At 47.9% G+C, this 26,238-nt stretch overlaps 7 protein-coding genes across 7 annotated transcripts; 3 read left to right on the top strand and 4 right to left on the bottom strand.

Moving 5' to 3' along the window:
• Nucleotides 1-440: 440 nt before the first annotated feature.
• Nucleotides 441-2,384, bottom strand: F5147DRAFT_228397 (uncharacterized protein). The gene is made up of 5 exons (XM_041428714.1): nt 2,104-2,384; nt 1,649-2,047; nt 1,453-1,593; nt 1,219-1,393; nt 441-1,160 (listed from the first exon to the last, which is right to left on the bottom strand). The coding sequence occupies exons 1-5, from the start codon at nt 2,218-2,220 to the stop codon at nt 865-867; spliced, it is 1,128 nt and encodes a 375-aa protein (XP_041291628.1). The 5' UTR covers nt 2,221-2,384; the 3' UTR covers nt 441-864.
• Nucleotides 2,385-4,403: 2,019 nt separating this feature from the next.
• F5147DRAFT_228414 (kinase-like domain-containing protein) lies at nt 4,404-6,244 on the bottom strand. Its single transcript, XM_041428715.1, has 6 exons — nt 5,873-6,244; nt 5,457-5,809; nt 5,180-5,395; nt 5,008-5,126; nt 4,794-4,956; nt 4,404-4,745 (listed from the first exon to the last, which is right to left on the bottom strand). The coding sequence occupies exons 1-6, from the start codon at nt 6,193-6,195 to the stop codon at nt 4,561-4,563; spliced, it is 1,359 nt and encodes a 452-aa protein (XP_041291627.1). The 5' UTR covers nt 6,196-6,244; the 3' UTR covers nt 4,404-4,560.
• A 2,503-nt stretch (nt 6,245-8,747) lies between these two features.
• F5147DRAFT_614282 (vacuolar DHA amino acid exporter) lies at nt 8,748-10,892 on the top strand. Its single transcript, XM_041432497.1, has 10 exons — nt 8,748-8,937; nt 8,992-9,058; nt 9,109-9,242; nt 9,302-9,408; nt 9,459-9,991; nt 10,048-10,161; nt 10,212-10,303; nt 10,357-10,490; nt 10,542-10,674; nt 10,737-10,892. Exons 1-10 carry the CDS (start codon nt 8,776-8,778, stop codon nt 10,869-10,871), a joined length of 1,611 nt encoding a protein of 536 aa, XP_041291626.1. The 5' UTR covers nt 8,748-8,775; the 3' UTR covers nt 10,872-10,892.
• Nucleotides 10,893-11,532: 640 nt separating this feature from the next.
• F5147DRAFT_614278 (uncharacterized protein) lies at nt 11,533-12,536 on the bottom strand. Its single transcript, XM_041432496.1, has 2 exons — nt 12,519-12,536; nt 11,533-12,446 (listed from the first exon to the last, which is right to left on the bottom strand). The coding sequence occupies exon 2, from the start codon at nt 12,437-12,439 to the stop codon at nt 11,669-11,671; it is 771 nt and encodes a 256-aa protein (XP_041291625.1). The 5' UTR covers nt 12,440-12,446; nt 12,519-12,536; the 3' UTR covers nt 11,533-11,668.
• A 740-nt stretch (nt 12,537-13,276) lies between these two features.
• F5147DRAFT_228188 (WD40-repeat-containing domain protein) lies at nt 13,277-15,748 on the top strand. The gene is made up of 6 exons (XM_041428713.1): nt 13,277-13,342; nt 13,400-14,712; nt 14,767-14,835; nt 14,890-15,360; nt 15,421-15,467; nt 15,519-15,748. The coding sequence occupies exons 2-6, from the start codon at nt 13,666-13,668 to the stop codon at nt 15,586-15,588; spliced, it is 1,704 nt and encodes a 567-aa protein (XP_041291624.1). The 5' UTR covers nt 13,277-13,342; nt 13,400-13,665; the 3' UTR covers nt 15,589-15,748.
• Nucleotides 15,749-16,711: 963 nt separating this feature from the next.
• On the bottom strand, nt 16,712-19,103 carry F5147DRAFT_637502 (cytochrome P450; the record flags this gene model as incomplete). The annotated part of the gene is made up of 12 exons (XM_041432944.1): nt 16,712-17,045; nt 17,094-17,387; nt 17,439-17,615; nt 17,665-17,675; nt 17,729-17,768; nt 17,821-17,879; nt 17,931-18,241; nt 18,291-18,305; nt 18,359-18,429; nt 18,483-18,564; nt 18,620-18,663; nt 18,714-19,103. 12 exons carry the CDS (start codon nt 19,101-19,103, stop codon nt 16,893-16,895), a joined length of 1,647 nt encoding a protein of 548 aa, XP_041291623.1. The 3' UTR covers nt 16,712-16,892.
• Nucleotides 19,104-21,220: 2,117 nt separating this feature from the next.
• F5147DRAFT_227988 (WD40-repeat-containing domain protein) lies at nt 21,221-23,175 on the top strand. Its single transcript, XM_041428712.1, has 3 exons — nt 21,221-22,495; nt 22,550-22,615; nt 22,670-23,175. The coding sequence occupies exons 1-3, from the start codon at nt 21,719-21,721 to the stop codon at nt 23,009-23,011; spliced, it is 1,185 nt and encodes a 394-aa protein (XP_041291622.1). The 5' UTR covers nt 21,221-21,718; the 3' UTR covers nt 23,012-23,175.
• Nucleotides 23,176-26,238: the final 3,063 nt, after the last annotated feature.

The following is a 26,238-nucleotide window of genomic DNA, read 5'->3' as shown; positions in this document are numbered from 1 at the left end:
CAATATATGCAGGCCATAAGGGCTTGAGGTCATCTGTACTTGGCTCACAATCGTATGAAGGTAATGAGTACAGTGGTAGGCAGGTATGGGGAATCCACGAGATTTTGTCCTAGACCGCTTCTGAAAAGCAGGAAGTAAGCAAAATGTGAGAAAATGTCCGAGGTCAGATATAGATCCTAGATTCGTGAAGAAAATGAATTGAAACGAATTGCTAGTCAGTCACAGCCAGAGCCAGGTCCTTCTCGCCTTGCAGAACACTTGAGGGCATAGTTGAATTGCATCGGTCGAACCCAGAATTATACTGGAAGCTTCTCGGCGTCCTGCAGGCTAGTCACAGCATGGGTGAGCGCCACCGGTAGCTGTTAGGCTATAGTTTATCCACAACTTCTATTCTTCACCCACTACTTCGTAGACGCCCTTCCTTGCCGTCTCCACGCAATATGTAGCCTAATCGGTGTTTGATCTCTTCAGGAATGATACTGTTATTGTGTAGGCCGCCGCTTCGCATGCACATGTCGCTCATGGAGATGCTGATTTGTAGAAACGCTCCTATTGTACGACAGCTTCGCGTCGGATGTTATAGATGTCCCGGACACATGCCCTGACTACAAGCAGAAGGCGCTCGACATCTACTGCACGAGACGACAAGCCTGTAGCTAGGGAACATGACGATAAAGTAAAGATCGCAAGCCTGAGGCAATCGAGAGTTTTGTGCCAGTGACGATAGGGTTAAAATGACGTAGGTCGTGAAGTAGCGAACAGGGAAGGCATAGATTCTGCTCTCGTGGACATTAGGGTGTTGCACGCGACTGCAGTCACAATTCTTCTGGTAACTTGATGCCATGAGGTCATTCACGAATTCCGTTACATCAGTTCCATTATCCAAGTTGAAATGGGCGAATCAGAACGCTTCGGCGTAGGCAGTTGGACGATGTCGGAAGTATGTTTCACTTGCTCTGCTACGGTAGTAGCCGAGGAAGGGCCGGGTGCAGGCCGAGTAGAAGAAGCGGCCTTCACCGTGTTCTTCTGCGGCGAATCGATAACTACGTCGTGAGGAGCAGAGGCACCAGACTGAGTCGACGTTGGCCCCGGTGACTTTGGAGCTGTCGACTGGTCCTCGGTGAATGAGAAGTATTTTACAGAGACGTCCGCACGATGTTCTGCGAATGTATATCAAAGTCAACAAGTTGTGGCTCCATTAAACCATGAGAAACATACCTGTGTTCTTAGAAATAGCACCAGCAGGCCACTCGCACTTCTGATGGTCTACAATGCAGCGCATGCAGGAATGTGATAGTTCGTACTCGTCAGTCCGCGAACACAGACGAAGTACGGTGAGGCAGGGCCTCGTCGCCGAGGATTTTTTTATACATCTCTTGCATTCAAGCACCACCTATGGCGGCCGGAAAGGAGCTTAGCATGAAAGAGGTTAAACAGAAACAAGAAACTCACTGCGTGAGGGTCTCGCAGGTTGTTATCTTGCATTAACTCGTTGAAAGAGCGGGGTTTGGATGGAGGCATGCGCCGGAGTGGTTTCTTTACGGAAGGTGGGAGTCTGGGCCGATTGGAAGGACGGTCCACGAATGAAGAAGGCTATAGATGGAGTCTATGTTAGTCACTGCGAGATGCGAACCTAGGGGAGACGTACCGTTTGGACATCAGAAGGTCTTGTGTCGCCCTGTGGCGCTTCCTCTCGAGGGCGTTTAGCCCAAGAAGTACGAGTGCGACGCGCAGGCTTCTCTTCAGTTTTCCAATCGCCCGCGCCAGCGTGATCACCATATTTGACCTTGTTAGAAGGCTCGGGGAGAGCAACGACAGCAAGCGAAGACAACTGGGTGCTAGCGAGAGGGTCCCCGATCACGGGACTCCCCATTAAAGCTTGCATTTTGGCTTCCCAAGCCTCAGCAGTAAGAGGAAGCCACCGGCGACCCCAAGATCGCCAAGGGTGGTGCAGGCGCGCATCCACCTGCTCTTGGAAGGTTGTGTGGAGTTGAGAGACTGCCGTGAGCGTGAATAACACCTTGCGTTCCTCGGTGTCGAGCCAAGTCTAGGAAAGGAACTATAGTCGACGAGGGAAAGGGTTTGAAGAACCATGAAGCTCACCAGAAATCGCACGACTTCGCGTCCCCAGTCCCCTAGCACGTCTAAAGGAGCGTCTGTGCCGGGAGCTTGCAGAGCGAGCGCGCTGGCGATTTCCGTGACTTCCCTCAAGGTAGGCATGTTAGGAAGGGACGTAGTGAAGACAGATGATGGGAGTGGATAGAGGAGATAAGACAAACTATCGAAGGGATTATTGATCGAAGTCCAATTGAATTACATGCGAATTGGTCACTCACGCTCATTTGCGATCACTCGCATCAACTTGCGATGAGCCAGGCAGTCCAGAAACAAGGATCCACACGATGGTAGAGCTGGGACCTACATAGATTTTATTGTAACTCACAAGCCCCCTCGCTTGACGGACAACCTTTTATTGCTCAATCTGAAGTTAACCGCCATCCTCCCTCTCTTCGCCAGCCCCAGCCACTTTAATCACCGTGTCTGTAGCCTAATCGGCCGACCACCCGGGCCGAGTTCGACAAAGCTGCACAGCCCCCTCGATGAACCTGATTGTGCTGATCCCGAAAAAAACTTTCATAGCTCGGGGAGAATATGAATTTGGATGGTATGAATAACATGCAGAAGAAAATCCAGTAAACAACATTCTGGAATTCACGATGCGATAGATTGATTTGACGCGTGTCTTACTCCCTTCAAGGAATTCAACTTCAAGAATATTTAAGTACATCGCGAAGCGCGCTGGACTCGTGGCTCACCTTGAGCTGGTAATGGCACTGAGTCGCTTCCTCTTGTCAGGCACTAATCGCTGGACTCGTGACAACCATGGAACAACTGTTATATTGGTCTGCCTAAAAAAAAGTACATCGCATGCAGCAGGCATCAATTGCGCGCTGAGAATGATATTGGCCCAGGACAGTGGTAGCCATCAGGTCATCATTTGGGCACGGAGTCCTGCAGACGTAGCCGCCAAACACAGCAAAGGGAAAGTCGCCCTGGAACGTCTAGTATTCTCGCATATCGGCCATGTATTTATGCAGTGACCATTCCTCCCTCGCTAAATTTACCTCCGCCAAGAGGAGTTCCATTCGAGACAGTATGGGTCAAAGCCATAGACGCTACAGGTGTGACGAAGAAGATGCCATGAAATTTACATCAACAATTTGGAGAAATTCGTCATACCCGAATCCAGGGACCGAGAATGTCGTAGCGACAGTTCACCGTCGTGGCCTTCCTCACCAACCAACACTTGGCCTGTGACGCCAGTTTAACCACGGGCATGTATTTCTGCGACAAGTTGGATACAGGATATCATGCTAACCCTGTCAGACTATAGTGACACCAGGTGTGGAAACGCACGGGCGGGCGGGCGGGCGAGCGAAAGCTCAGAATGCAGGGTGAGTGTGCATCCTGTAAGGAGAAGAGGGGAGGGGCGGGCGAACCACGGGAAGGCATTCGGGGTTGTGTACTCTGAAGGCAGAAGAAGCGGATGGATCTCAAATTTGGCGGTAGCGGAATGGTATCTTGACGGAATGTCAGTCAAAGGAAACGTGAAGTTGACGTCGAACCGATGGAGTGATCATAATAATGCCTCAGTTTCTTTTTTTGGGATCCTACATAGCGCCTATCAGCATGCCACGAGGCTTGTAGACGTGTCGCGCTCCAGGAGCGCACCTTAAACATAGACAGGGTAAGGTAGGTTACCCACGTTCTCCGAGGACATGGCAGGGATACTGCAGGCCCTCCAAGCGGAGTATGAAAGTTGTGTCCGTCACTGTTTCTCACGCTTGCTCACTGTCTGCGACAGAGCCAAAGGACTTACTTCCATAGACGCTGGGAGCCAGTTTCTCCTATTGCGTCCTTCAGCGTCTTCCTGTTAGGCATACAACGCGAATAACCTAACATAGCATCTTCATTTGTGGAAGAGCCCACTATCATGAAACTCACATCAACAGTCTGACAAGATGCTCGAGGGTTATGACCACGAAATCAGATCTAGAGCTGTGTCTCCAGATGACAAGACAATTCCTGGATCCAAAGATAAGACGTTACGCGCCTGGAGGCTCGAGCTCGAGGACGGCAGGAAAATGATCGAGTGGGTGGTAGAGACGATTGTCAGTGCACTTCTAATATAGCGAAACGAGAAATACACTGCCAGTGCCCGTAGCCGTGCCTATGATAGAATACTATTGAAGGTTCTGGAATACGAAGCGGATACCGACCTGATCAAGACGCTGATCTGCAAAAACGCTCAACTGCATACCCAAACTCAATCAGAGTGTAAATGGCCTCCTTGAAAGTTGACGTACATGGTCGCTATGTTTTTCTTGAAATACACTCTCAGATGGAGGTTCTTGACATATCTGACAGCCATGATGCACCTTCTGGCTACGCGGTAACAATGCAAATCATGAATCTAAAGATCATTAACATTTGTGAAATGTGCAATATCTAAGGCTTCAGAAGCACTTTGAATTGTACCAGAAGATCCATGCCGTCGTCTCACGCGTTCTTGAGCCACTCGTCGTCGAGTAGCTGTAAGGCTGTAGGTCGTACGTGGGGATCGATAGTTAAACACTTCCGAATAAAGGCAGCGGCAGGAGCTATGTCCTTCTCGTCCACAACTTTATATGCTCGAAGACAGCTTTCCATTGCCTGAGGAATCAGATTGTGAACGCGGAGTGATCCTTGAAAAGAAATTTAAATCTGCTTGCTGATAAAGTACAATTCCTTACCTTGTTCGTCAAAGAAATCGCTCCGGCATTGACATCGTTCCAAAAAGCTAGGTGGGAAAGGACCGATATGTTCGAGGATTCGTTGGAGACAAAGATTTTCAACGCTGATGGAAGAGGACTCCGAGAGTTGAAACATAGCTGCACCAGTCAGGTATTCAAAAACCTAGATGGCTTTTCGGTTGATGACAGCAAGCAAAAATAAACTATATCTTACTAAACATCCCACGGACCATACGTCGATGGGTGTAGACCACCCATGTCCCAAAGTAACTTCCGGTGCGCGGAGGAGAAGAGGTTGAGCTGGTTCTATTCGGCGCTCTTTGGCGAGTGTTGCTGTTGACAACAGGACAGATGAGATGCCGTCGTTCAAATGTCAGGTCACTGACCTTGACCGTAATCAAACAAACAAACCTTGAGGTTGCTCGCATCATCCCGAAGACCGAAATTAGGGAGCGGCTGCGACTTTACCGTGATAATAGGTTCAGGAGATAAAGTGGGCTCAAAACGAGGTTCGTATGTGGCGGATGGCGTTTCTTCAAGGAGACGAGTTATAGCTTCGTCTTCGTAGTCCACACAGACAAGAACATTGTCGGGTTTCACATCTTAAAGACCACATTGTCAGTTACTACGAACTTTGGTACAGGATAGAGCCGGAATATATACCTGTATGTACGAAGCCGCACTCGCGGTGAAGATAGTCCAGAGAAAGAAGTGTTTGTTTGACTATACGTTTAGTGACAGCAACAGGGAAAGCATGCCCGTTGGGTTGCAGCCTGCGGAGACTGATCATGTTCGTCCCCAGAATGTTGGTCATGATGCAAATGTGAGGACCATGGCAACTCTTTTCGGTGATTACGTCGTAGAGATGAAGACAGTGTTGTTGGCCAGGGTGGTTAGGATTAGCCGTTTTGATGGTCCTAAGAGAGTCCACTTCACGTAGAAATCCTTTTACCACACCTGCGGTCGCGTTGACTGTAAGAACCTTGACAGCAACATATTTCGCTGGGTACGCGTTTCTAAAATACCATGATCCTCATAAGTCTGAGCAGGCTCGACCAGAACCAAAGGGATGCACTTACCCCAGGGTGCGCGCGAGCCACACGTTGGAATTACCTGCCCATCCAAGTTTTCTCACAATCTGGAGCTTGCCCTCTCCGAAATACTGTCCTAAGGTAATGGGGTAATATCCGAACCCTTGCTCAGGCGAAAGCACAAGTGGCTCTTCGTCGTACACAAATTCTTCCCCATCGTCCTTATCGTTGATCTGCACATGGACGAACGGATCGTGCAAAGGTCTTTTAATATCGCGAGCCACTGGTGAGGATGTGGAAGTAAAGCGAGGAAGTGTGCGACCTAGGGTTTTCCATAGAGGACCACGAAGTGAGTTGGCTACGACAAACATTATTTGAAGTCGAGGCGGTTTTCTTTCATACTTAAGAATATGGGCGTCGATACTCAAGTGCTATAATAAATGATAATCAAGGGTCCACATACTTACGTTACGACTTGTATCCAATCATACCAATCAAACGCGTTCTTGTTCCATCGGACTTATGATCTACCGCAATTTGCAAAACGGGACACCAAAATGAAAGTTGTAGTATCCAAAACCAGCTCCAAAGCACATTCGAGGTCCATGAAGCATGAGGACTTATTTCGTCTTCTTGCGTTCCAACATCGTGAGCGGTTTGTCAGATGAGGGCCCGGGAGAGCTCAAGAGCCTTTGCAGGTGTATGGCAAAACTTGAAGCTTGAAGTACGGTTAATTTTAACAGGAAATGGAGCAAAGAACGAACAACCATCAGAAAGCTAAGCTATGTTGACGGGTACTTGCTCTAAACACATACTATTCTGGTCGGTGCTAAATCTCGTTCCCGCAGTGACTATCGTTGATCTGTACACGGACCGACATATCGCCTAAAGGTAAGCCAGTAAGGTAGTAGGGCATCAGTACTAGCAAGGAATCGTACGATGTGTAGTTTCTTGTGGGGCGCAACGAAGGTTTGCTTTCATAGTACTTACTAAATCGGAAACCTGAAAATTGTTGTTGTTTGGACTCAAAAAGGCTTTGCCAAACAAACTTGGCATCCCTCGCTAAGTCGATTTAAAAGTTACCCTGAGCCTGCAGACTGCCGCGGTACCGGTAAGACCTTCCTGGGTCATATCCAGCGTACCGGTCTCCCGTATGCGTGTTAGGGAAGAAGTGTGAGAATTTGTTTTGCTTTTAGACTCGGGTGAGCGTTATTAACATGCATTTGAGCGTGAGTAGCCGATAATCCTAGTCTCCGTTTCCAGTCGACTTCATTCATTCATTTTCATGGCTCCCTGTATGGCCCGACATGGTCAACTTCGAGTCTCGAATCTTCGGACATGCACAGGAAATACCAGGCGTTGAACTTGAACTGCATTCTTAGTGGAAGTTGTTGTAAAGCCTATGGTCGAGAAAAGATCTAAACTGTGGAGTTACGGTGAAAGATTCTTGTTTCTCGGGATTCAGCGCATGTCGTGCTCGCCTCTCGTTTCTCTCCTTACAGTTCAGCCCATGAAGCCTAGCGGCTGACGAAGGGAATTTCCCACTTGCCTTGGCAGTTCAGTTTATTATTCAGTAGAATCGGTACCACATATCCCCGCGCAATGCCTCGAGTACGTTCGCTCTCATCTGCATATCTTTATGATCCGATCACTTTTTGAATCAGATTTCACCACCGATGATATGGTAATATCAAGACTTCGAACTTGGCTAGCAAGACATTTCAAGACCTTGTGACACGGGTAGTGGACCTTCTATCCATTGCACCTAACCAACCTTAGGCAAGCCAGTCCTTGGCATTGCATTCGCATACGTTTCTTACATATCTCCACTCATCCGAGTTCGTTCTCAGACTAATGCCTAATCCGGCGTCTCTTCGGGTTTTGTCTCGACACATCGAGCAATGCCCGCCTCAGCGTGGCTACAGAACGATGGAACCACTATCCCCGTATAAGGAGAATCCCTGTTTCATTCCTTCCAATCAGGGGCAACCCTTCTCGCCTCCGTTTCAGATAATACGATTGTAGTCATGGGTCTGGCTAATCAGAAGAGCTGAAAGCGCAAACAGACCAACTCGATTCTAAAGTATTTGCACGAATCGGAGATCGGGAAGACGCGGGTAGGAAGATGCTGATTATGCAACAGCGTCGAACTTCTTGATATGATGAAATCCGGTCCGCAACTTTATATGAGGAAGAAACACACAAGAAAGACGCACAGGGTACGTGCTCGATGTTTTTTTATACTTTCCTTTATTTCAATGCTCCAGTATCCGACAATATTTTACTGCATTGGCAGACTATCATTTATCTCCATTCTCTTCCCGCGGAAATGATGTATGTTTACGTGACTAGTAGCAGCTGCCTCGGAGTCATGCTTAGATGGCAATTTTATGATCACGAGATATATGCTAGGTTTAAAGCGATAACAAAACTCATACGTTTAGATGATGAGTCAATCTATCCGAATAACCTTATATCCGGAAGGCTTCGCCTTCCCATCCTGACAAGTGTTGATATGCTATATCGCTCCTATATGTGGTCTGTATCTGTTCGTTATAGGTGGGTACCGTACTGAGGTCTTCGAATAGGCGTTATTCTTGTCCTGTTGGACTCGACTTGAAGCTTGAAAGTTGGGACCAATGCAACAAAGCTGACATAAAGTGTAGCCGGCGATGTTCGAGCATGGCAGAAGGAGTAAATGTGTACATCCTTCGGCATCCAAAACAGATTCGCCAGTAATCCTGTCGGACCAATCTCCGATGGCTTGGCTAGCCAGGCTAGGACTATCATCACGCAATGGTGCGTACACGTACTCGGTACATACCGGTATCGTAATATCTTTCAGAGTGTAGGATCACCTTGTAAGCTCCCCCTTTGACTGTATAAGAAGCAATAGATTATGAGTCAGATAATCAAAATTTTGCTGCTTCGTCTTTTTCAATTTGCGACTCATGGCTATTCTAACTGTTGCAGAAGCGCCTTCTGCCAGGTCAGAACACAAAATGTCATGTCAAAAATCGGACATCAAGGTGTCCACAGACACAAATGATACAATTGACATAGAACATGCTCCGGTCAATGACGACCCCCGTCAGTGGAGTCGTACCAGAAAGGTGCGTGTATGACACTTGCATTATGTGACTCACCTGACGCTGTACCACCTGTAGACGATGACTTTGTGCATCGTGTCACTGGCTACAGTGGTGTCCACATTAGCCTCTAATATTCAAAATCGTTCGTCACATTACTTTCCTCACGAGCAATTTTTTAACACCATCTCACAGCCTCGAACCTTCTGATAGAGGAGGATTTGCATGCCACAAGTAGCCAGATTAGCTGGACATTAGCGGCGTTCCAACTCATACAAGGGAACTTTCCGCTGTTGTGGAGCGCCGCAAGTGAGATCAAAGGCCGTAAGGTGGGTCTAAGTGTACCTTTCTTGATCTGCTTGATGAGCGCGGATCTCGTTTATCACAGCCCGTCTATTTGGTGGCTTCAGCTATATTCGTGATAGGAAATGCTGCCTTGGCGCTCTCAAAGACCATCAATATGATGATCGGTATGCGAGCACTTCAAGCTGTAGGGTGAGCATCCATCCAAAAAGCTTGATCAATGGTTGACTCCCCTCCTAAAGTTCCTGCGCTGTTATTTCTATTTCGGCTGCAACCCTGGCTGATATTTACGAGCCTCACGAGCGCGGTACTATGATGGGCATATTCTATGCTGCACCTCTCGTAGGACCCGCACTCGGCCCCATACTTGGTGGATCGTTGTCACAAGCCTTCGGCTGGCGTGCAAGTTTCTACTTTCTGCTAATCTGTGGAGGGATAATCTTCTTGTCCTTCCTCATCCTTTTCAAGGACACGCACCGGCGTGAACGAAGTCTCACATATCGCTCCGCTTTACGGCGACTTTATACATCCAGAGAACCCATTCAGAGCTCCAGCAAGTCTATTATCACCGCGCACGGGTTCAGCAAGGACCAAACATTGGTCAAGGACACCGAGAAGCAGCTCCAACGGCTGGATGTTCCAGACGATAAATTAGTGGTAGCTTCAACACTTGGGCTGGACGAAGTCAGGTTATCAATAAAGGACATTGACCCCTTCCGGCCATACTTTCGAATTCTGTCACGAAAGAACAATGTTCTAATTCTCACCGCTAATGGTGAGTGAATAGTTGTCCTTTTGTATACGTTGTCAGTGATTTCATTTCGGGATAAGGGCTCGTATTCGGTTTTACCTCTTGCCTTTCATACACGTGTGCCCGCACTCTGGCAAACGCATATGACTATGATGCGTTGAGTGTTGGCGTGGTCTTGCTTTGCTTGGGCATAGGTGAGATCTTCGTCACTTGGATTGTGGCAGAGGACTAACTTACTGTGAAGGAAGCATCACTGGGAGTGTGATTGGTGGGCGTTGGTCTGACCGGGTGCTTGCAAAGATGATGGGGGCGAATGGAGGAAAGTGGTGTGCAGAAGTGAATCTTTTTCATACTCCCACACTGGAGCTCTTGATTGACATCTTCCGAAGATACGCTTGGAGAGCTCGTTATTGGGGATGCCGTGGCTACCTCCGGCTGTTATCGGTTATGCTTGGGTGTGCGAAAAGCATGTCAATGTTGCTGTCATTTGCGTCATGCTCATTCTGATTGGATTTTCCTCCACGTCGGTACACCACTTATTCATTGTCGTCGTTGCTCTGACATCTACTTCTAGATGGATGTCTACTAGTTTGTTGGCATATCTTGTTGATGCCAACCCTGGTCGCTCGTGTACAGCAGTAGCTACAAACAGCTCGTTTCGGGGATCCCTGGCTTTTGTTTCTGTGATCACTGCTGTGCCGCTTCAAGTGAGTTTTCTTGATATCTGCTGTATCTCACAAATCCTGACATTAGCCCACTCTCTCTGTAGAATACTTTAGGAGATGGCGGATTGTATACTGTTTGGGCTGGCATCCTGATTGTGACGCAGTTATTGGTTATATTGGTATTGCGCAAGGGAGAATCGTGGCGCAAGGAAGGTGAGGAGCGTGAGCTAAAATGCTAAGTGAATGAATCTCGTGTTACAACTGATATGATACAAGTGATTGCTGCCGCACGGCTCGTCTTGTAAAAAGGCAATTATGTACGAGTTTGCATCTATATAGAAGATTTCTTTTGTAACATAAACATGACAGGAATTATTTGAACTGGCGGGAAAAGCAAAAAGACCATTGGCGTTTGCACTGCACTGTGCCCGGTGTACGAGACCGTTTGCTCTTCTGCGGGCTTCTTTAGACCTCTCTAGTCTGATTGCTGATGATGTGACATCCTCACAGGCTCCGAGAGAGGTTGAAGGGCCCGGGGTCGAAGAGTCCACGATATACAATCATACGCGTTCATAAGAGAAGTGCGGAGGGCATTGAGATTGCAATAAATCAAGAGAAGCGCAAAGCAAGCGACAATGATCGACTCGTTTAAGGTGCAAGCTGTACTAGTAGATGCATGATTGAGATGTTTGTCGGGTAATGGCAATTTCAAGTTATGGCCTAAGCTTTGCAGAGAAGTTCGAGTGAATTGTTTTCTACTGATTTTGTCTCCAAGCTTTACTTGGACTGATGGACCATGGTTGTGTCCCGGGCCCCTGGGCCTTGCAAGTTGCAAGCTTGAACTTCAAATACCTATGTTCACTATTACTACGTCGTGGCTCATTCTTGTTATTTTGTATTCTCGATCTTCCCACTGTTGCATAGTTCAATGAAATGCACTATAGAACACTAGCGTGTCGGCTCAAGTGGTGGTTCTACTAAGTAAGTACGTGCACACTAGTAGCACACTACTAGGTCATTGGTGGCGCGCACCCGATCACGTGACAAGTTCCTCTCCAATGCGCTGCGCTACCTGCTGAGCCACCTCCTTGGCCATTCCACATCGTTTTGTGAGGATCCCAATGATATCTGTCTTTTTAGGATGTCCAACGACAAATTTCACGAGCTTGCTTATGAACGACGCAAGCCATCCTTGTCCACCGGTCCATCCTCCTGCATTACAATGAGCCTCAACCACTCCACGGAGTATTCCACGCGACTCCTCATACTTGTCTCTAAGCCTCCCGTCCAGAAGATTCGCCGCAGTTAGGCATGCGTGTCCCGCGGACCTGATGTTATACTTCTCCAATTGGCCCGCATTCCGCCTGTACCAGTCTTCCATCCTTGGCTCTCTTTCGAGGTTTGTGACGACTAGCACGAGTGGGACTCTTTCCTCGCAGAAAAATTCGAAGAACAACCTATAGTTACTCTGCATGGTTGCCGTGACTCTACCTCCACGTATACAGAAGAGCAAGAGGTTGACACCCCCATGTTCTTTCAGATTGTTGATGAGGTTATATGCATTTAAGAGTGTGGGGGGGTACGCTCCGGTTCCTAGTCGAGGCTCTTCGAGGCTGGCTGTATCAAATACCCTGTATCGAGTCCCATTTTCGAAGGTTATTTGGTACTCTGTCCAATGCAGAGTACAGCGGGGAGCATCGGGCGATATGTGCGCAATCTGTTGGCCAGCCATCAGGTTGATGACAGAGCTTTTTCCCACTCCTGTTTCTCCAAAGATAACGATGTTCTGAGTCGACCCTGGCGCCATCTTATGTCTATAGACTCATGGTCAGCGGTATTCGACCCTTCAACTTGAAGCTTGAAGTTGGATATAATGCTACTCGTACCTGTTTACTGTGGTGATTCTGCGCTGTGTTGTTCAATAGCAAATGATCCTATTTGTAACTGGTTTATATATATATGATGCACGCCCCCTCGGTGCGTTTTTCATGGTTTTTACATCATCCTTTTTTGTCTCGTAAATGCCCACAGGGCTCGAGGTACCCCGCAGTTTTTGACAGATCTGATAGCCAGCGTCCTTGATCAATCTTTCAACAAGTCACTCAATGTTTGCAATAAAACTGCAGCGAATGCCAGGGTCTAGACGGGCATGCACAAGCTATGCCTGAGCTGATCACGAGAGGGTCACGCACAGGATTATGCAGGCAGCCACCGCCACCACGCCCAAACTGAGGCCCAGGGCACGCCCCAGCCGCGCAAATAAGTGTGCAAATATAGCCATAATTGATTAGAAACGTGCGCGTGCGCTGCATCGTTGGTTCGTCGAAGTCCAACTCCTCAATACATTTGAAAGCCACAGCATATCGACATCCCCCGGAACTTTGTCACGGATACTGAATGAATCAAAGGCGAAAATAAAGTTGTGTGACAATGCGTGCAGGTAACGAGGGAAGGTCGCCTGTACTGAAGAGCAACTTCTGAGGTTCAGATTCAGAGCGAAGACACATCTAACACCACATGGATATACAGGACAAACACCGGAAGCACAATGTGCCCACCTGACGTATCCGAAATTCCCTGTCTCTCGCACCGCACCTATGCCGTCTCGCGTATGCTATGATAGCTCATTCTGACGTCAGCAAGGACTACATTGTGTTCTGGGCGGGAGTAGAGCTTTGAGCGAGCGAGAGATAGTCGGAGTTCGGAGTACATGTGAACAACAACGTTAGCTCTGAAGTAACTATGGATAGACGCTGTATTTACTTACTGGTCGATGCATTGCCTTGAGGTGGATGGAAATATGGTTGGAATTCGATGGTTTGAGATCGTTGTTTGAATCGGTGCGATAAGAACTTTGAACCTGTGAATGAACGATTGGCGCCGCCTCGAGGAAGCCATGCATGCCACCTCCAGGACATAAAAACTCGCCTGTCTTGCCAGATTTCCTCCAGGTAAAATACCAGTATACCAACCAGTGAGTGTCGGTCAACTTGTGCACTCCCGTAATTGATCACCAGATTACAGTAACGGGCTATGGCTGCTAGAGAGTGGACCTGCAAAGAAGCTTCAACCGCAGTGCAATCCAAAATACCAATCCTGAAGCAGGAGTTTGAAGGACACGAGAGGGAGATTTGGAGTTTCGTTTTCTTGCACGACAACATCCACATCGTGAGTGGTTCAGTAGACGGCACTATGCGCAAGTGGAACTGCAATACGGGACTTGTTGTCGGGGAACCATGGAAAGGTGAGGAAGGAAGGATACATGCACTAGTGCTTTCACCGGATGGAATGATAATTGTGTGTGGGAGGATGGACGGAAGCATTCAGCGTTGGACTACCGACGGAAAGAGGATCAAAGGCGCTTGGACGGGTCATAGCAAATGGGTGCGGTCGCTCTCGTGGTCACCCAGCGGAAGTCATTTTGCCAGTGGGTCAGATGATGGAACAATCCTTATTCGAACAGCAGACAACGGAAAAGTCGTGGTGGGCCCAATCGACACGAAGCAGAGTAGTGTGTCAAGTCTTGCATATTCGCCTTCGGGTGAGAGAATTGCATCAGGTGGGCACAACAAAACAATTTGCATCTGGAACACGAAGACCGGCAAGCTTGTTATCGGCCCCATGGAAGGCCTGGAGCACCATGTCACGTCGTTGGCATGGTCATCGGACGGCACTAAAGTCTATTCCGCATCCGACGAATTCGCACGTGTTTTCGACAGCACATCAGGCGCACTACTTCATTCCTTCAAGCACGATAGTTGCTTATATTCGGTCGCACTTTCTCCCAAAGACAATGTCCTGGCGTGCGTGGGCATCAACGGCGTTGCACAGCTATGGGACATAGAGTCTAACCAGCAACTTGGCGAACCAATCCACCAGAATCATCGTGACGACACCCTTTACTGTGTGTCGTTCTCTCGAGACGGGAGATACCTAGCATATGGCGGAGACAACAACAAACTCACTCTATGGATTGTCAAAGACACAGTCCTTCGGCTTCCAGCACCCACACCGCCCGAACAAAGTGATGGACAAAGCACACAACAGGAAACTCCCAACTCACCATCATCATGCCTCGACGTCAGTATTTCATGATTGGCTGCCTGTCTTGCTTTGCTCACAGTGCTGTTGCAGGTTGATGCTACGGGCGGTGCTGGCTTCATTGAGGAGGCGCAGGGCGACTTAGACAACAACTTCTTCCACGTGAAACTCTTGTTTTCATGCAAGAGCACCGGTACTGACAACAAGTATTTGCAGCTTCCGCAGGAATTTCTTCCATCGCCATCGCCTGGCCTCCATTTCCACTCCTTTTTGCTGGCTCGCCGCTTCTTGAATGTAATCTCTCGACGTCGTCCACCGTCAGACGAGTCCGTTCCACAAGAACGGTCCAAACATAGTTTCTTCAGTCGTCGCGCTCGCTCAAACTCGTTCGTGCAGCTTGCAGCCATTAAACCCAACCAACTAGTGCCGGAAGGGAAAGTGACAGAAGGCGAACGAGGTAAAAGTGTTGATGATGTGAGTGCTGTTTCGACTCTTGCACAGTGTCATCTTAGCACAACGGCCCTCAGTGTGATTCTGCGAATGATTCGCTCAGCGCCAGAAAAGATAGAGTCATACGGCGTCCCACCGCTCACCTCGATAGGGAAGATCATCGGAACCGCTGGACACGGCTACTGCAGTCTCGAGGAAAAGATCATACATCTGGTTTCCTCCATTCCAGCACTGCAGGTGCGCCTCAAAAAATGCTGTGCAATCCCTGTCAATTTAATTCAAGCTTATTTCCTGTAGGATCTTCCAGATATCCTGTCGATGTTTTTCCTGCTCGCGAGGATGATGTGAGTAACTTGTCACCACTCCCCTTTCATATAATTGAGATCACTGTGCAGAGATACGGCATCGTCCCTGAGACTGACGCGGAAGCGGCTGCAGCTATGCTACGCACGAATGACGATGTGACCAACAGTTCAACACAGCCAGGTCAATCTACAGTGGTGGCACAAGGGTCTCAAAGACGGCCCACACAAACACAAGCCTCGACAAGTGGACCACAAGAAATCGAAGTAATCTGCTGTGGGTTTTCCTTTAGCTGTCGTCGTTCTAACTAGTCATTAAAGACGCTAGCCGGAGACGCGCTCAGTAAGTCAGGAACAATATTATATTGACAGTATATGTACCTAACTGGAGACGCGCTAGGTACGAGTAACGAATGAGTAAAGGAATATTTACACAAACACAAGCCTCGACAATACGCCGTCGCTTAGGCTTCACCCTGTACATGAGTCCCATGCCATGTTCGCCTTGTCTATGACGACCATGACCTGAACTTTGATTTTTATACATACCTCACAGTACTTTGCGGACATTTGATTTGCCCAAGACAATCCATGAGCTTCAGTGTCGCAAGCTGGTGCCAGAACTTAAATCCACATAAGAATGACCGTCGCAAGTTGAGCATAAGTGATTCTCGCCAAGTTATTACTGACGCTGATGACCAATTACAACTGCTTTCTACTGCCTACGAGTCTGAAAAGCACAAACCAAGGATTGGCTAGCAGTCCCACGATTAAAAACACGACATACCACCCCATAGCTAGAAACATGAAACATTCGAGATCACTGCGTCGCGACAGGCTGCCACCAATGCATGTTACCGACGCACGAGGTAGCTTGTATTGACTTCAAGAGGTCAGGCCAGATGAACGACCTTCTGCCAGGTGGTATTACCTCCTCGTCTTGTATTGAACATTGTACGATTATCTCCACTTGTGTGACCATGTATCTTCTTGGTGGAGGATATAGCATTAAGTCTTGAATTCTGTGAACAACCTGAAGTTAGTATAGATTTCCTGACGCCCGAAATCTAATTGACAATTAACTGGAGTATCTGATGTCCTGTACGATGCACATCTCCCGCACCTTGCTAGCTCCGACCTGGACTCTTGCTTTAGTTTAAACCATGTCTCAAGTTCAGGGCACCACGTCAGGAAAACGTGTGGTAGCATCTCTGCCCTTGAGTAAAATATCTCAAAACTCCACCAGAAATTAATGTACACTACTTATCACTCCAAATCCAACATCAATGTTCTGGGAATGCTCCGCTTGGCAACAAAAAGGATAGCAAAGATAGCGCATACAAAGCTATATAGTGTCCATATTACAATACCAATCGCACATACCTCTTCTGATTTGAATACAAACCAAGGGTTTTGGTCGCGAATGAGTGGGGGAAAATATAGTAAAATCTGGTGCAGCGCAACCAATCATTCATACCGACGGATTCTCAAAGGCACTCCAGTACCATCCTCTCCAACAACCCGTGGACGAGGTAAAATCCCCCTCGCAACTTCGACTGGGGTATCTGGTCCATCCCGCATCTCAAACACGAAGTTCTTCACCAGGACCGATAAAACCGTCTGTATCACAGTGAATAACGTCCAAAGTTACTTATTTGCATCACTCACCTTGAACTCCATGATCGCAAAATCTTTTCCAAGACACGTCCTCGGGCCATCAACAAATGTCAGCAGATGCCTATGACCTTGGACTTCCTTGGCCTTCCCACCGATACCGTCTTCAGTCAGCCAACGGTCAGGCTTGAATTCCTTTGCGTCAGGTCCCCAGATGGTCGAAGAGCGATTGATTGCCGCGATTGGTATCGTGATCCATGTCCCTTTCGCTATAGATATACTATCCGTCATGTTACCAGACATCGTGCGCACAGGTTCGCTCAAGGGAATAACGTCATCTGCTGCTGCCTGTGGACTTGAAGTTGTCGTGTCTATTCACATGTAGACATACACACTCACAAGACGAATAGATTCTGGCGCTGGAGGATGAAGTCGTAGGCTTTCATGCACAACCGCATCCAGGTACGGGAGGTTGGCCTTTAATTGGTCATATGTCGGATCAGGGCCAAAGGCAAGCAGTTCATCTCTGAGCCTGGTTTGAACATCGGGGTGTCGTGATAGCTCGATCAGCGCCCACTGATCATCACATTAATAGCGGGCAGACGTGATCGTGCAGTAAACTCACCGTGAGACTAACTGTCAACGAAGAGTCAGCCAGTATGACCGCAGCGGGCAAGAAACTAACTCACCGGATGTCGTCCCATAACCCGCGAGAAGCAAGACCTTCATCTGCGGGAAGTGAGCTCGTAAATCATGGCTGTGATACATCGTCTTCACGGACCTGAGCCATTACTTCCTCCTCCGACATATGCAACTCGGTATCTTGACCTTCGGATTTAACTGATCGCCGCGTTAATTAAGAGACTACGATGAATCTCTCAGATAGCGTACTCAACAATCCGATGATAGAATTTTCCTGGCCTCTCTCGCCTATGTTGGCATCCTTTTCCCGGCGGCTGCGAATCAACAATTCGTTAGATATTTGTTCCATGGTGACGCTAAGTTTCTTGAACAGTTTCTGCCGCTCAGTGGGGATCTTGAGAATGATAGGAAATACTAATGCGAGCAGGATAAAAACTTCGTTCACTGTTGAAGGTTGGTTGTTTCCAAATGTACTATCAAACATTTCGGTCACGCTGACGCTCTTTCCATCGAGCGAGCCAAAATCATGGGAGAAACCAGCAATGCCAACCGTGTCCAAACTGATGTTCCGTCAGTTCAAGGCGTCAATGACAAAATATCTTCGCGTACGATATATGATTCATCCTTTGAGTCGTTTCGATTAAGAATGGCACTTGCAAGTCAGAAAAGCTACGCACCAGTTCTGGACCTCGATTACAGCGTCACCATCTTTGCTCGATTCAATGACAGTATCCCATTTTCCTTTGGCCTTTAACGTATCAGGTTCAGAGATGCTGCGTTTCCCGCATCGTAAATTCTTACCTTGTATACTGAGTCATAAAATACCGATGTGAGCTTCCGAATGGCTGCATTACTGAATGCTGGCGTGAGGGCCTTCCGCTGCCTAATTCGCAGGTGGCAGGTAAGTTGCTTGCGCAAGGACAAGAGCCGAACAGTACCTTCTGTGGGTTTCGCCCTGAGCCCATAGTATCCCTTTGCCAACCTGACAGGAGATATGAAAACTGACAAGGTAAGATGATGACGTTAACATACTGATGCCTCCAGAAACGCCAACGAAATGGGCGTCTGCACATATGTCCAAGTCTCGCGAGCGTAGAAATGTGCAATAGCTCTTGGGTCACACAACACGACTCTAGTCCGCCCGAGGATGCTCGGAATCATATACACTACCCCATATTCCGTCGCACAACGTTCATAGATTGCAGCACTATCTTGAGATACAGCGAGGTCGCGCGAAACGCCATATACGAGGCTGGTACGAGGCGGACCCAGCAGTTGAGTTGTCTTCACTCGCCAGCGAAGCATCCTTAGGACTTTGACAAAAGCCCATAATGCAGCAAATGAACAAGCAACGTGAAATGCGCTACCCGAACGTAAGGTTGTCCAGAGACTTGATGGAGAGGGGATGGTAAATAAGTTCATCGTTATTTTTGATTCGAAGTGGGATCTATTGGGAGATCATTTATAGGTTTCCATTTCTATGGATGCTAAGAACGGCCTGGGCTACGAAGTTGAACAGCTTGTACAGGCACAGGACTATGCCCAACTACGGCGCAGCCGTTTTTCGTCAGCAGGATTATTCATAGAAGCCGAAACCTGTGTATGACTCAGAATAAGACTGTGAGCACTGCTACTTTGACCTGAGTACTGCGTACCTGAATGGGCGGGAGTGAATGACGGTCAGATAGTAAGTAAGTGCATGGTCAATGCATGGTACTAGATTATACTCAGCATCCGACAAATTCACACGTGTTTCAGGCGAATTACTTCATCGCTTCCAGCACGATGATGCCCTTTGGTCCATCGCACTTTCACCCAAAGACGATGTACTGGTGTGCGTGGGCAACACACACTTGAAAGAAGCCACACAGGCTTGAGATGCTATCTTGGTATCGCCGCGGCAGCACCATTTTAACTCGAGGAAAATCTGGGACTCAGACTTTGTAAGCCGTCACGGTCGCTCAAACTTCACTTTGTACATGAACTCCACACCACGTTTGCCATGTCTATGACGACCGTAACCTGACTTTTGATTTCTATACACATCTTACAGCACTTGATAGACATTTCATTTGTCGGACACAATCTATAAGCTTTATTGTCGCAAGCTGGAGCTACTAGAACTTGATTTCACGTAAGGATGAATGCAAGTTGAGCAAAGTGATCCTCGCAAAGTTACTACTGACGTTCATAACCAAATCCAACTGATTTCTGCTGCTTACGAATCTGAAAAGTGCAAGAGTGCTGAAACCAAGGATTAGCTAGCAGTCCCATGATTAAAAACACAACATACCACCCCATGTCCACACACATGAAACATTCGAGATCAATATTGCGGCGCGACAGGCTGTCACCTGATTGTTACATATTACCGAAGCACGAGGATACCTTGTATCAACTTCAAGAGGTCAGAGATCGCCCCTCTGCCAAGTGGTACCTCGTCCTGTATTGAATGCATGCGAATACTGTACGATTTCTCCACTCGTGCTACGATCATGTGTCTTCTTAGTGGAGGATGTAGCATCAAGTCTGTTGTAAACAACTTGACGTTAGTATGGATTTCCTCACGCCCGAAATCTAATAAGTGATGTATCCGATGTCCTGTAAGATGCACATCTTCCCGCACCTTACTAGCTCCAACCTGGACTCTTGCTTTAGTTTAAACTATGTCCCAAAGTTATGAACGCTTAGCGTCACAGCGGAAGCCGTCCAGCCAGCGTGAAAAGCCTGACACTTGGACGATGCCTAGCAGAACACATATTCAAGATGACATGAGCATTGAGAACATAATAGCGGTTATGCACATAGGATGCGAAGACGACCTTTAATTGGTTACAGCAAAGATACCTTTTGCCAATCCATTTGATGAACTTTCGAGATAAAAATATAGATGAGATTATAACGGTAACAATCACATACCAGGATACCATAAATTTGCTAATTGCAAAACGCGTGACCCTCGTTCGACCGTTCATTTGTGTTGCATTCAGCCCAGATCTCCCGGCTGTATCCGGGTTTGATTTGGCTTGGCGCTCACTGAATTGCGATAATGGCACCAAGCTTATCAACGTAAAGCTAGAAACTGCAGGACGCACACTGTTCCGATCAACACTGGATGGTTCTCGTCTGGGCGCATATGAGACTGGGACAATATATTCTGATTCAGCATCTAACACCGAATGAATCTGCACCAACTTAAGAGCGCCGAAAGCTGAGAGCCCGAGTTCGCTCACTGGCACCTGGTGTGTCAGATTCATCTCCATGTCTCTTGGTCCGGCACATATAACCATGCAACTAAAGGGCCTCACGTATGACATGATAGCCCGTAGGCATCATGACTCATCAGCGAGTATTGCAAGGTGTTGTGCTGTTTTTTTGAGCGGGGACAGAGCTTTTAATGAGCAGGATGTGGCGTTTAAGTAAGGATTCAGAGTACTTATGAGTGCTCTGGAGCAAACTACTTAATGGGCGAGAAGCTGCGTCACTGATATCGAATATCACCATGCTGTATGTGTCGCCATATGAACTTTCTCTCAATCGGGGATTAGAAATGTCATGTAGAATTCATATTATAAAGCACTCGCCATCCTAGCTTGCTTGTCCCCAGGCGAGAGATAGTAGAAAACTGGTAAGAACCGGTGAACTGTCATTGAACCCATGATTGATCATGAGCCACGTTACAGCCAGATCGAGGTACTAGGCACCTTATCAATAACGAGCCATGGCTGCTAGACTCTTTGTGGGGCAACCCCCCAGGGAAGCCTCAACCCCGGTGCAATCAAACAAACCTATACCAAAGAACCAGCTTGAAGTACGCAAGAAGAGAATTCGAGATTTCGTCTTCTTACACGACAATATCCACGTTATGAGCGGTTTGGAGGACGGCACGATACATAAGTGGGACTTCGACACAGGACTCGCTGTCGGGAAGCCATTAATAAGCAAGGGGGGAAGGATGTATGCGATGTCTCTTTCACCGGACGGGAAGATGATTGCATGCGGGAGGGCAGATGGAAGCGTTCAACAGTTGAACACTCATGGACAAATCATGCTTCAAGGTATCTGGAGGTGTCATAGGAACTAGGGTGCGGTCGCTCTCATGGTCTCCCAGCGGAGGTTATATCGCCAGCGGATCCTTCGATGGAGAAATCCTGATTCGAAAAGTAGAAAGTGGGGATGTAGAGGTGGGCCTAATCCAGACGAAGCAAATCGGTGTATCTGCACTTGCATATTCACCTTCGGGAGAGAAGATCGCATCAGGCGGGTACAACGCTACAATCTGCATCTGGAACACGAAGACAGGCCAGCTTACCGTCGGGCCCATTAAAAACCTGTGGAGCTCTGTGATGTCGGTGGTGTGGTCGTCAGACAACACTAAACTTTATTCTGCATCCGACTTCTTTGCACGTGTTTTTGATGGCGAAACAGGTGTACTACTCCATTCCTTGGAGAACGACCATATATTGTTTTCTGTTACGCTTTCACCCAAACACAATCTCCTAGCATGTGTGGGCAGTAAAGGTGTTGCACAACTATGGGACACAGAATCCTACCAGCCACTTGGACAGCCATTTCACGACCACCTGACCCATCGTCATGTGGCATTTTCTCGAGACGGGAACCATCTAGCATATTGCGGAATGGACGGGAAGGTTACTCTCTGGATGGTGGAAGACATAGTTCCTGAGCTTGAAGCATCCACACTACCTCAACAAGATCATGGACAACTTGAAGCTACGCAGCAGCCTGAGGAGACTCTGGCCGAGCTACACCAAAGAACTCAACCCCAGTCCCCATTGTCTTCTTTCCTCGACGTTAGTACTCTTATATTTGATGGCTTGTCTTGCTCGGCTCACAGTCTATCACAGGTTGATGCTACGGGGAGTGATGGTATCACCGAGGAGATGCGCGATGACCCATACAATTTTTTCCAGGTATACATTATGTTTGTCACGCGAAGGGTCTAGTACTGATGATAATTGCATTAGTTTTCTCAAACTTCTCTTCCTACCACAACAGCGAATCCCCCTCAGCCTCCCAACCCGTCCCCAGCTCGACGCTTCTGGAAAATAATATCTCAGTCTGTTCCATCACGAGCATGCACCGAGCGCAAGCTCTTGGCATGGCGGGCTTGCTCAAATACATTCCTTGAGCCTGCAACCACGACACTCGAGCAACCAACACCAGACGAGAAGTTGCGGGCAGAAGAAAATGATAAGGCCAGTATCCAAGATGCCGATGTAAGTAGTGTTTCTGCTATTGAACAAATCATCTCAATGCGATGGGTGATCAGTATTCCCCAAATGCTGGCCTGGGCTCCAACAGACTAGAAGCAGATGAAGGCAAGCTACGAGGAAGGTCTCTTACCAGCACGCAAAGCTCACCTGCAGAGATTTGGAAATGGTCGATGCATACTCGAGGAAAGGATCCTACATCCGTCAGCATGGCTCCGCATCCAGAAGTCGTTGAGGCGTTTGCGGTGCGCGGGTTCCAGGTAAGCCTTGGCTTCATGTTCTAAGCAATTGTATTCTTAGTAGAGACGGGGAATAACAGAGATACATGACTTCGATACTGAAACGCAAGACAAAGCCATCGGCAGCAACGTGCAACACTCCTCTCGCTGTAGATCACACGAGTGGGTCTTCGCAGCCGGCTCCATCCTGCCCATCTCACACACTGTCATCTCAACTCGACTGCGCTCAGCGCGGTTCCGTGCATGGTTCGCTCAGTGCCACGAAGAATATTGGCAAACAGCGAGATGATCTTCCTGCCCACGCGCAGAGCTTACCCTCTTATGATCGCACTGTTCCCGCCCACTTGGATAGCAAAGATGGTCGAGGTTTCTGGGAACAGTTAGTGCAGTCTCAAGGCAAAAGTTTCATATTTGATTCCCTGTATCCCAGTACTCGACTTGCAAATGCACCCCAACACAGAATACCACGGAATTCCCGGCACTGGAATTCCAGCTCAACTCCCATAGGATCTTCCAGATGTCCTGTCGATGTCGCTGCTTGCCGCGATGAAAATGTGAGTTTCTAATCTTCCCTCCCCTTCCATATAATTGAGATCACTCTGCAGAGGTACGGCATCGTCCCTGAATCTGAGACGCGGAAGCGGCTGCAGCCATGCAACGCACGAATGACGATATAGCTAACAGTTCAACGCTACCAGGTCAACCTGCGGTAGTGGCGCAGGTTTCTCAAGAACAGCCCATACAAACACAAGCCTCGACAAGCGGGACAGAAGAAATTATAGTAAGCTGCTGTGGATTCATCATTAGTTGTCGTTGTTCCAATTCGCATCAGCCATGAGTTCATTTGCTGAAGCACTCTATGTCATTCGATAACTTATTTGTCTTTGTTCATATAAATGTGCGGCTTGTAGGACCAGGGGGTGGGGTGGTATTGGATACGATAAATTTCCTATTGCTCGTGGTATTTTTACCACTGCACTTATAGTCGTTTGAATCGCATTTCCGACAGGAAAGGCTCTCAGGTGAAGGTTACATGGTTACAGCCGATGCAACAAGGTCAGCCATCGTAGTTTTCAAGAGACTTGACGACAAAGTGGTCTTTGTCAATCGTATCAACAAACTGCTAGTTAACGTGATAGGGAAGGTCATCTTGTACTAACATGGGATGAATATCCTTACAGCACAATCACTAGAAGCACAATGTACTTCCGTAGCATACGCACACCTGTCTCTCGTCTCCGCACTTGTCGCATGCTATGATAGCTCATCGACGAGTACTGTAATATATTGTGTTATCTTCTCTGCTGTACAGGGGACAGTGCTATTTAGAGATCGGAGTACACGCGAACACGCGGGTTCTGAAGAGACATTATCACGAATATGTGTGAGAAGTCATGTTGACCACGACAGTGGGCATTGCATATATGCACATTATGGTTGCTAGTGTGCTAACATCGGGACCCGGTGGATGACCGTTCGATCATGGTAAGAACTATCCACCTGATACACTCATAAAATTATCATTTACACCCGAAATATTATCGTGGACTTATCGTTTGTAGCCGAAATGCTGTGAGTATTTGAACCTGTCAAATGAATTAGCGTCACCTTAACAGTGTATCCAACACATAAACTGGCACCACTCATCTTGCTATCTTGCGACCAAGTAAGAGACAGCAAACAACCCGGTGAGAATCGATTTGAACTACTCCACCCACAATTGATCACGAACCGTGTCAGAGCGAGACTTGATACCCCGGGAACCTTACCGGTGACAAGCTATGGCTGCTAGATTCTTCCGCAGGAAAGCTTCAACTCCTAGGAAAGAATTTGAGGGCCACGAGAACATTATATGGAGTCTCGTCTTCTTGCACGACAATGTTCACATCGTGAGCGCATCGCGAGATCGCATGATGCGGAAGTGGAACTGCGATACGGGACATCTTGTCGGTGAACCGTGGAAAGGTACGGGACATCTTGTCGATGAACCGTGGAAAGATACGGGAAGAGACATAACCGCACTGGCATTGTCACCGAACGGGAAGATAATTGCATGTGGAAGGGTGAACAGGGGTGTTGAGCGGTGGACTACCAACGGAAAGATGATTAGTAATTGGAAGGGTCATAGACTTGGAAGGGCGGTGCGGTCGGTGTCGTGGTCTCCAAACGGAAAATATGTTGCCAGCGGGTCCAGTGATGGAACGATCCTCATCCGAAAAGCAAGAAGTGGAGAATTACAGGTTGCGATTGACATTCAGATGCTGCACCTATGGGATTGGGATTGGGAGGTGTGGAGTCTTTCATATTCACCTTTGGGTGATAGAATTGCGTCAGGCATGCGCAACGGTACAATTTACATCTGGAACACAGCAAATGGAGAGCGTGTCATTGGACCCATTGGAGGCCTGGGGAACGTCGTGACTTCGTTGGTGTGGTCGGACACTAAACTCTATTCCGCTTCCGACAGATTTGCACGTGTTTTTGACACTACCACGGGCCAACTACTCCATCGCTATGCGCACGACCATGACCTATATTCAGTAGCCCTTTCACCCAAGAAAAATATCCTGGCTTGCGTGGGGTTCTTCGGTACTGTAGAGCTATGGAACACAAAATCCCACAAAATCCGCCGATCAGTCAGCCAGGATCCTAAAACCATTCATTGTGTGTCGTTCTCACAAGACGGGAGATACCTAGCTCATGGCGGATACGACGGGAAACTCACTCTGTGGATCGTCGATGTCAACGCTCCTAAGCTTTCGCAGCATCAAAATCAGCCCAAGTTCATATTTCATGTCAGTACTCACAATTGATTGCCTGCTTCGCCTTTCTCACATGAACATCATGATCATAGGCTGATACTGCAAAGCCATCGGGGTTCCCTCAGCCCCCATCCTTAGCTCGACGCTTCTGTAACATGATATCTCGACACCGCTCGCCGGCACATGAGTCTGTTCCACGAGAGCTGCCCAAGCGCTCTCGCCATGCACGCGCGAAGTTATTTTAGACAATTACATTCTCACCAACGATGGAAATAACAGAAACCGATCGTAATGCCGCATTGGTAGTACCGTCGGCGCCACC

This window comes from Suillus discolor (genome assembly GCF_016758755.1).
Source record: "Suillus discolor strain FC423 chromosome Unknown F5147scaffold_35, whole genome shotgun sequence".
NCBI classification, from domain to species: domain Eukaryota; kingdom Fungi; phylum Basidiomycota; class Agaricomycetes; order Boletales; family Suillaceae; genus Suillus; species Suillus discolor.
The sequence above is the reverse complement of the archived record's forward strand: the minus strand, read 5'-3'. Positions and strand labels throughout refer to the sequence as shown.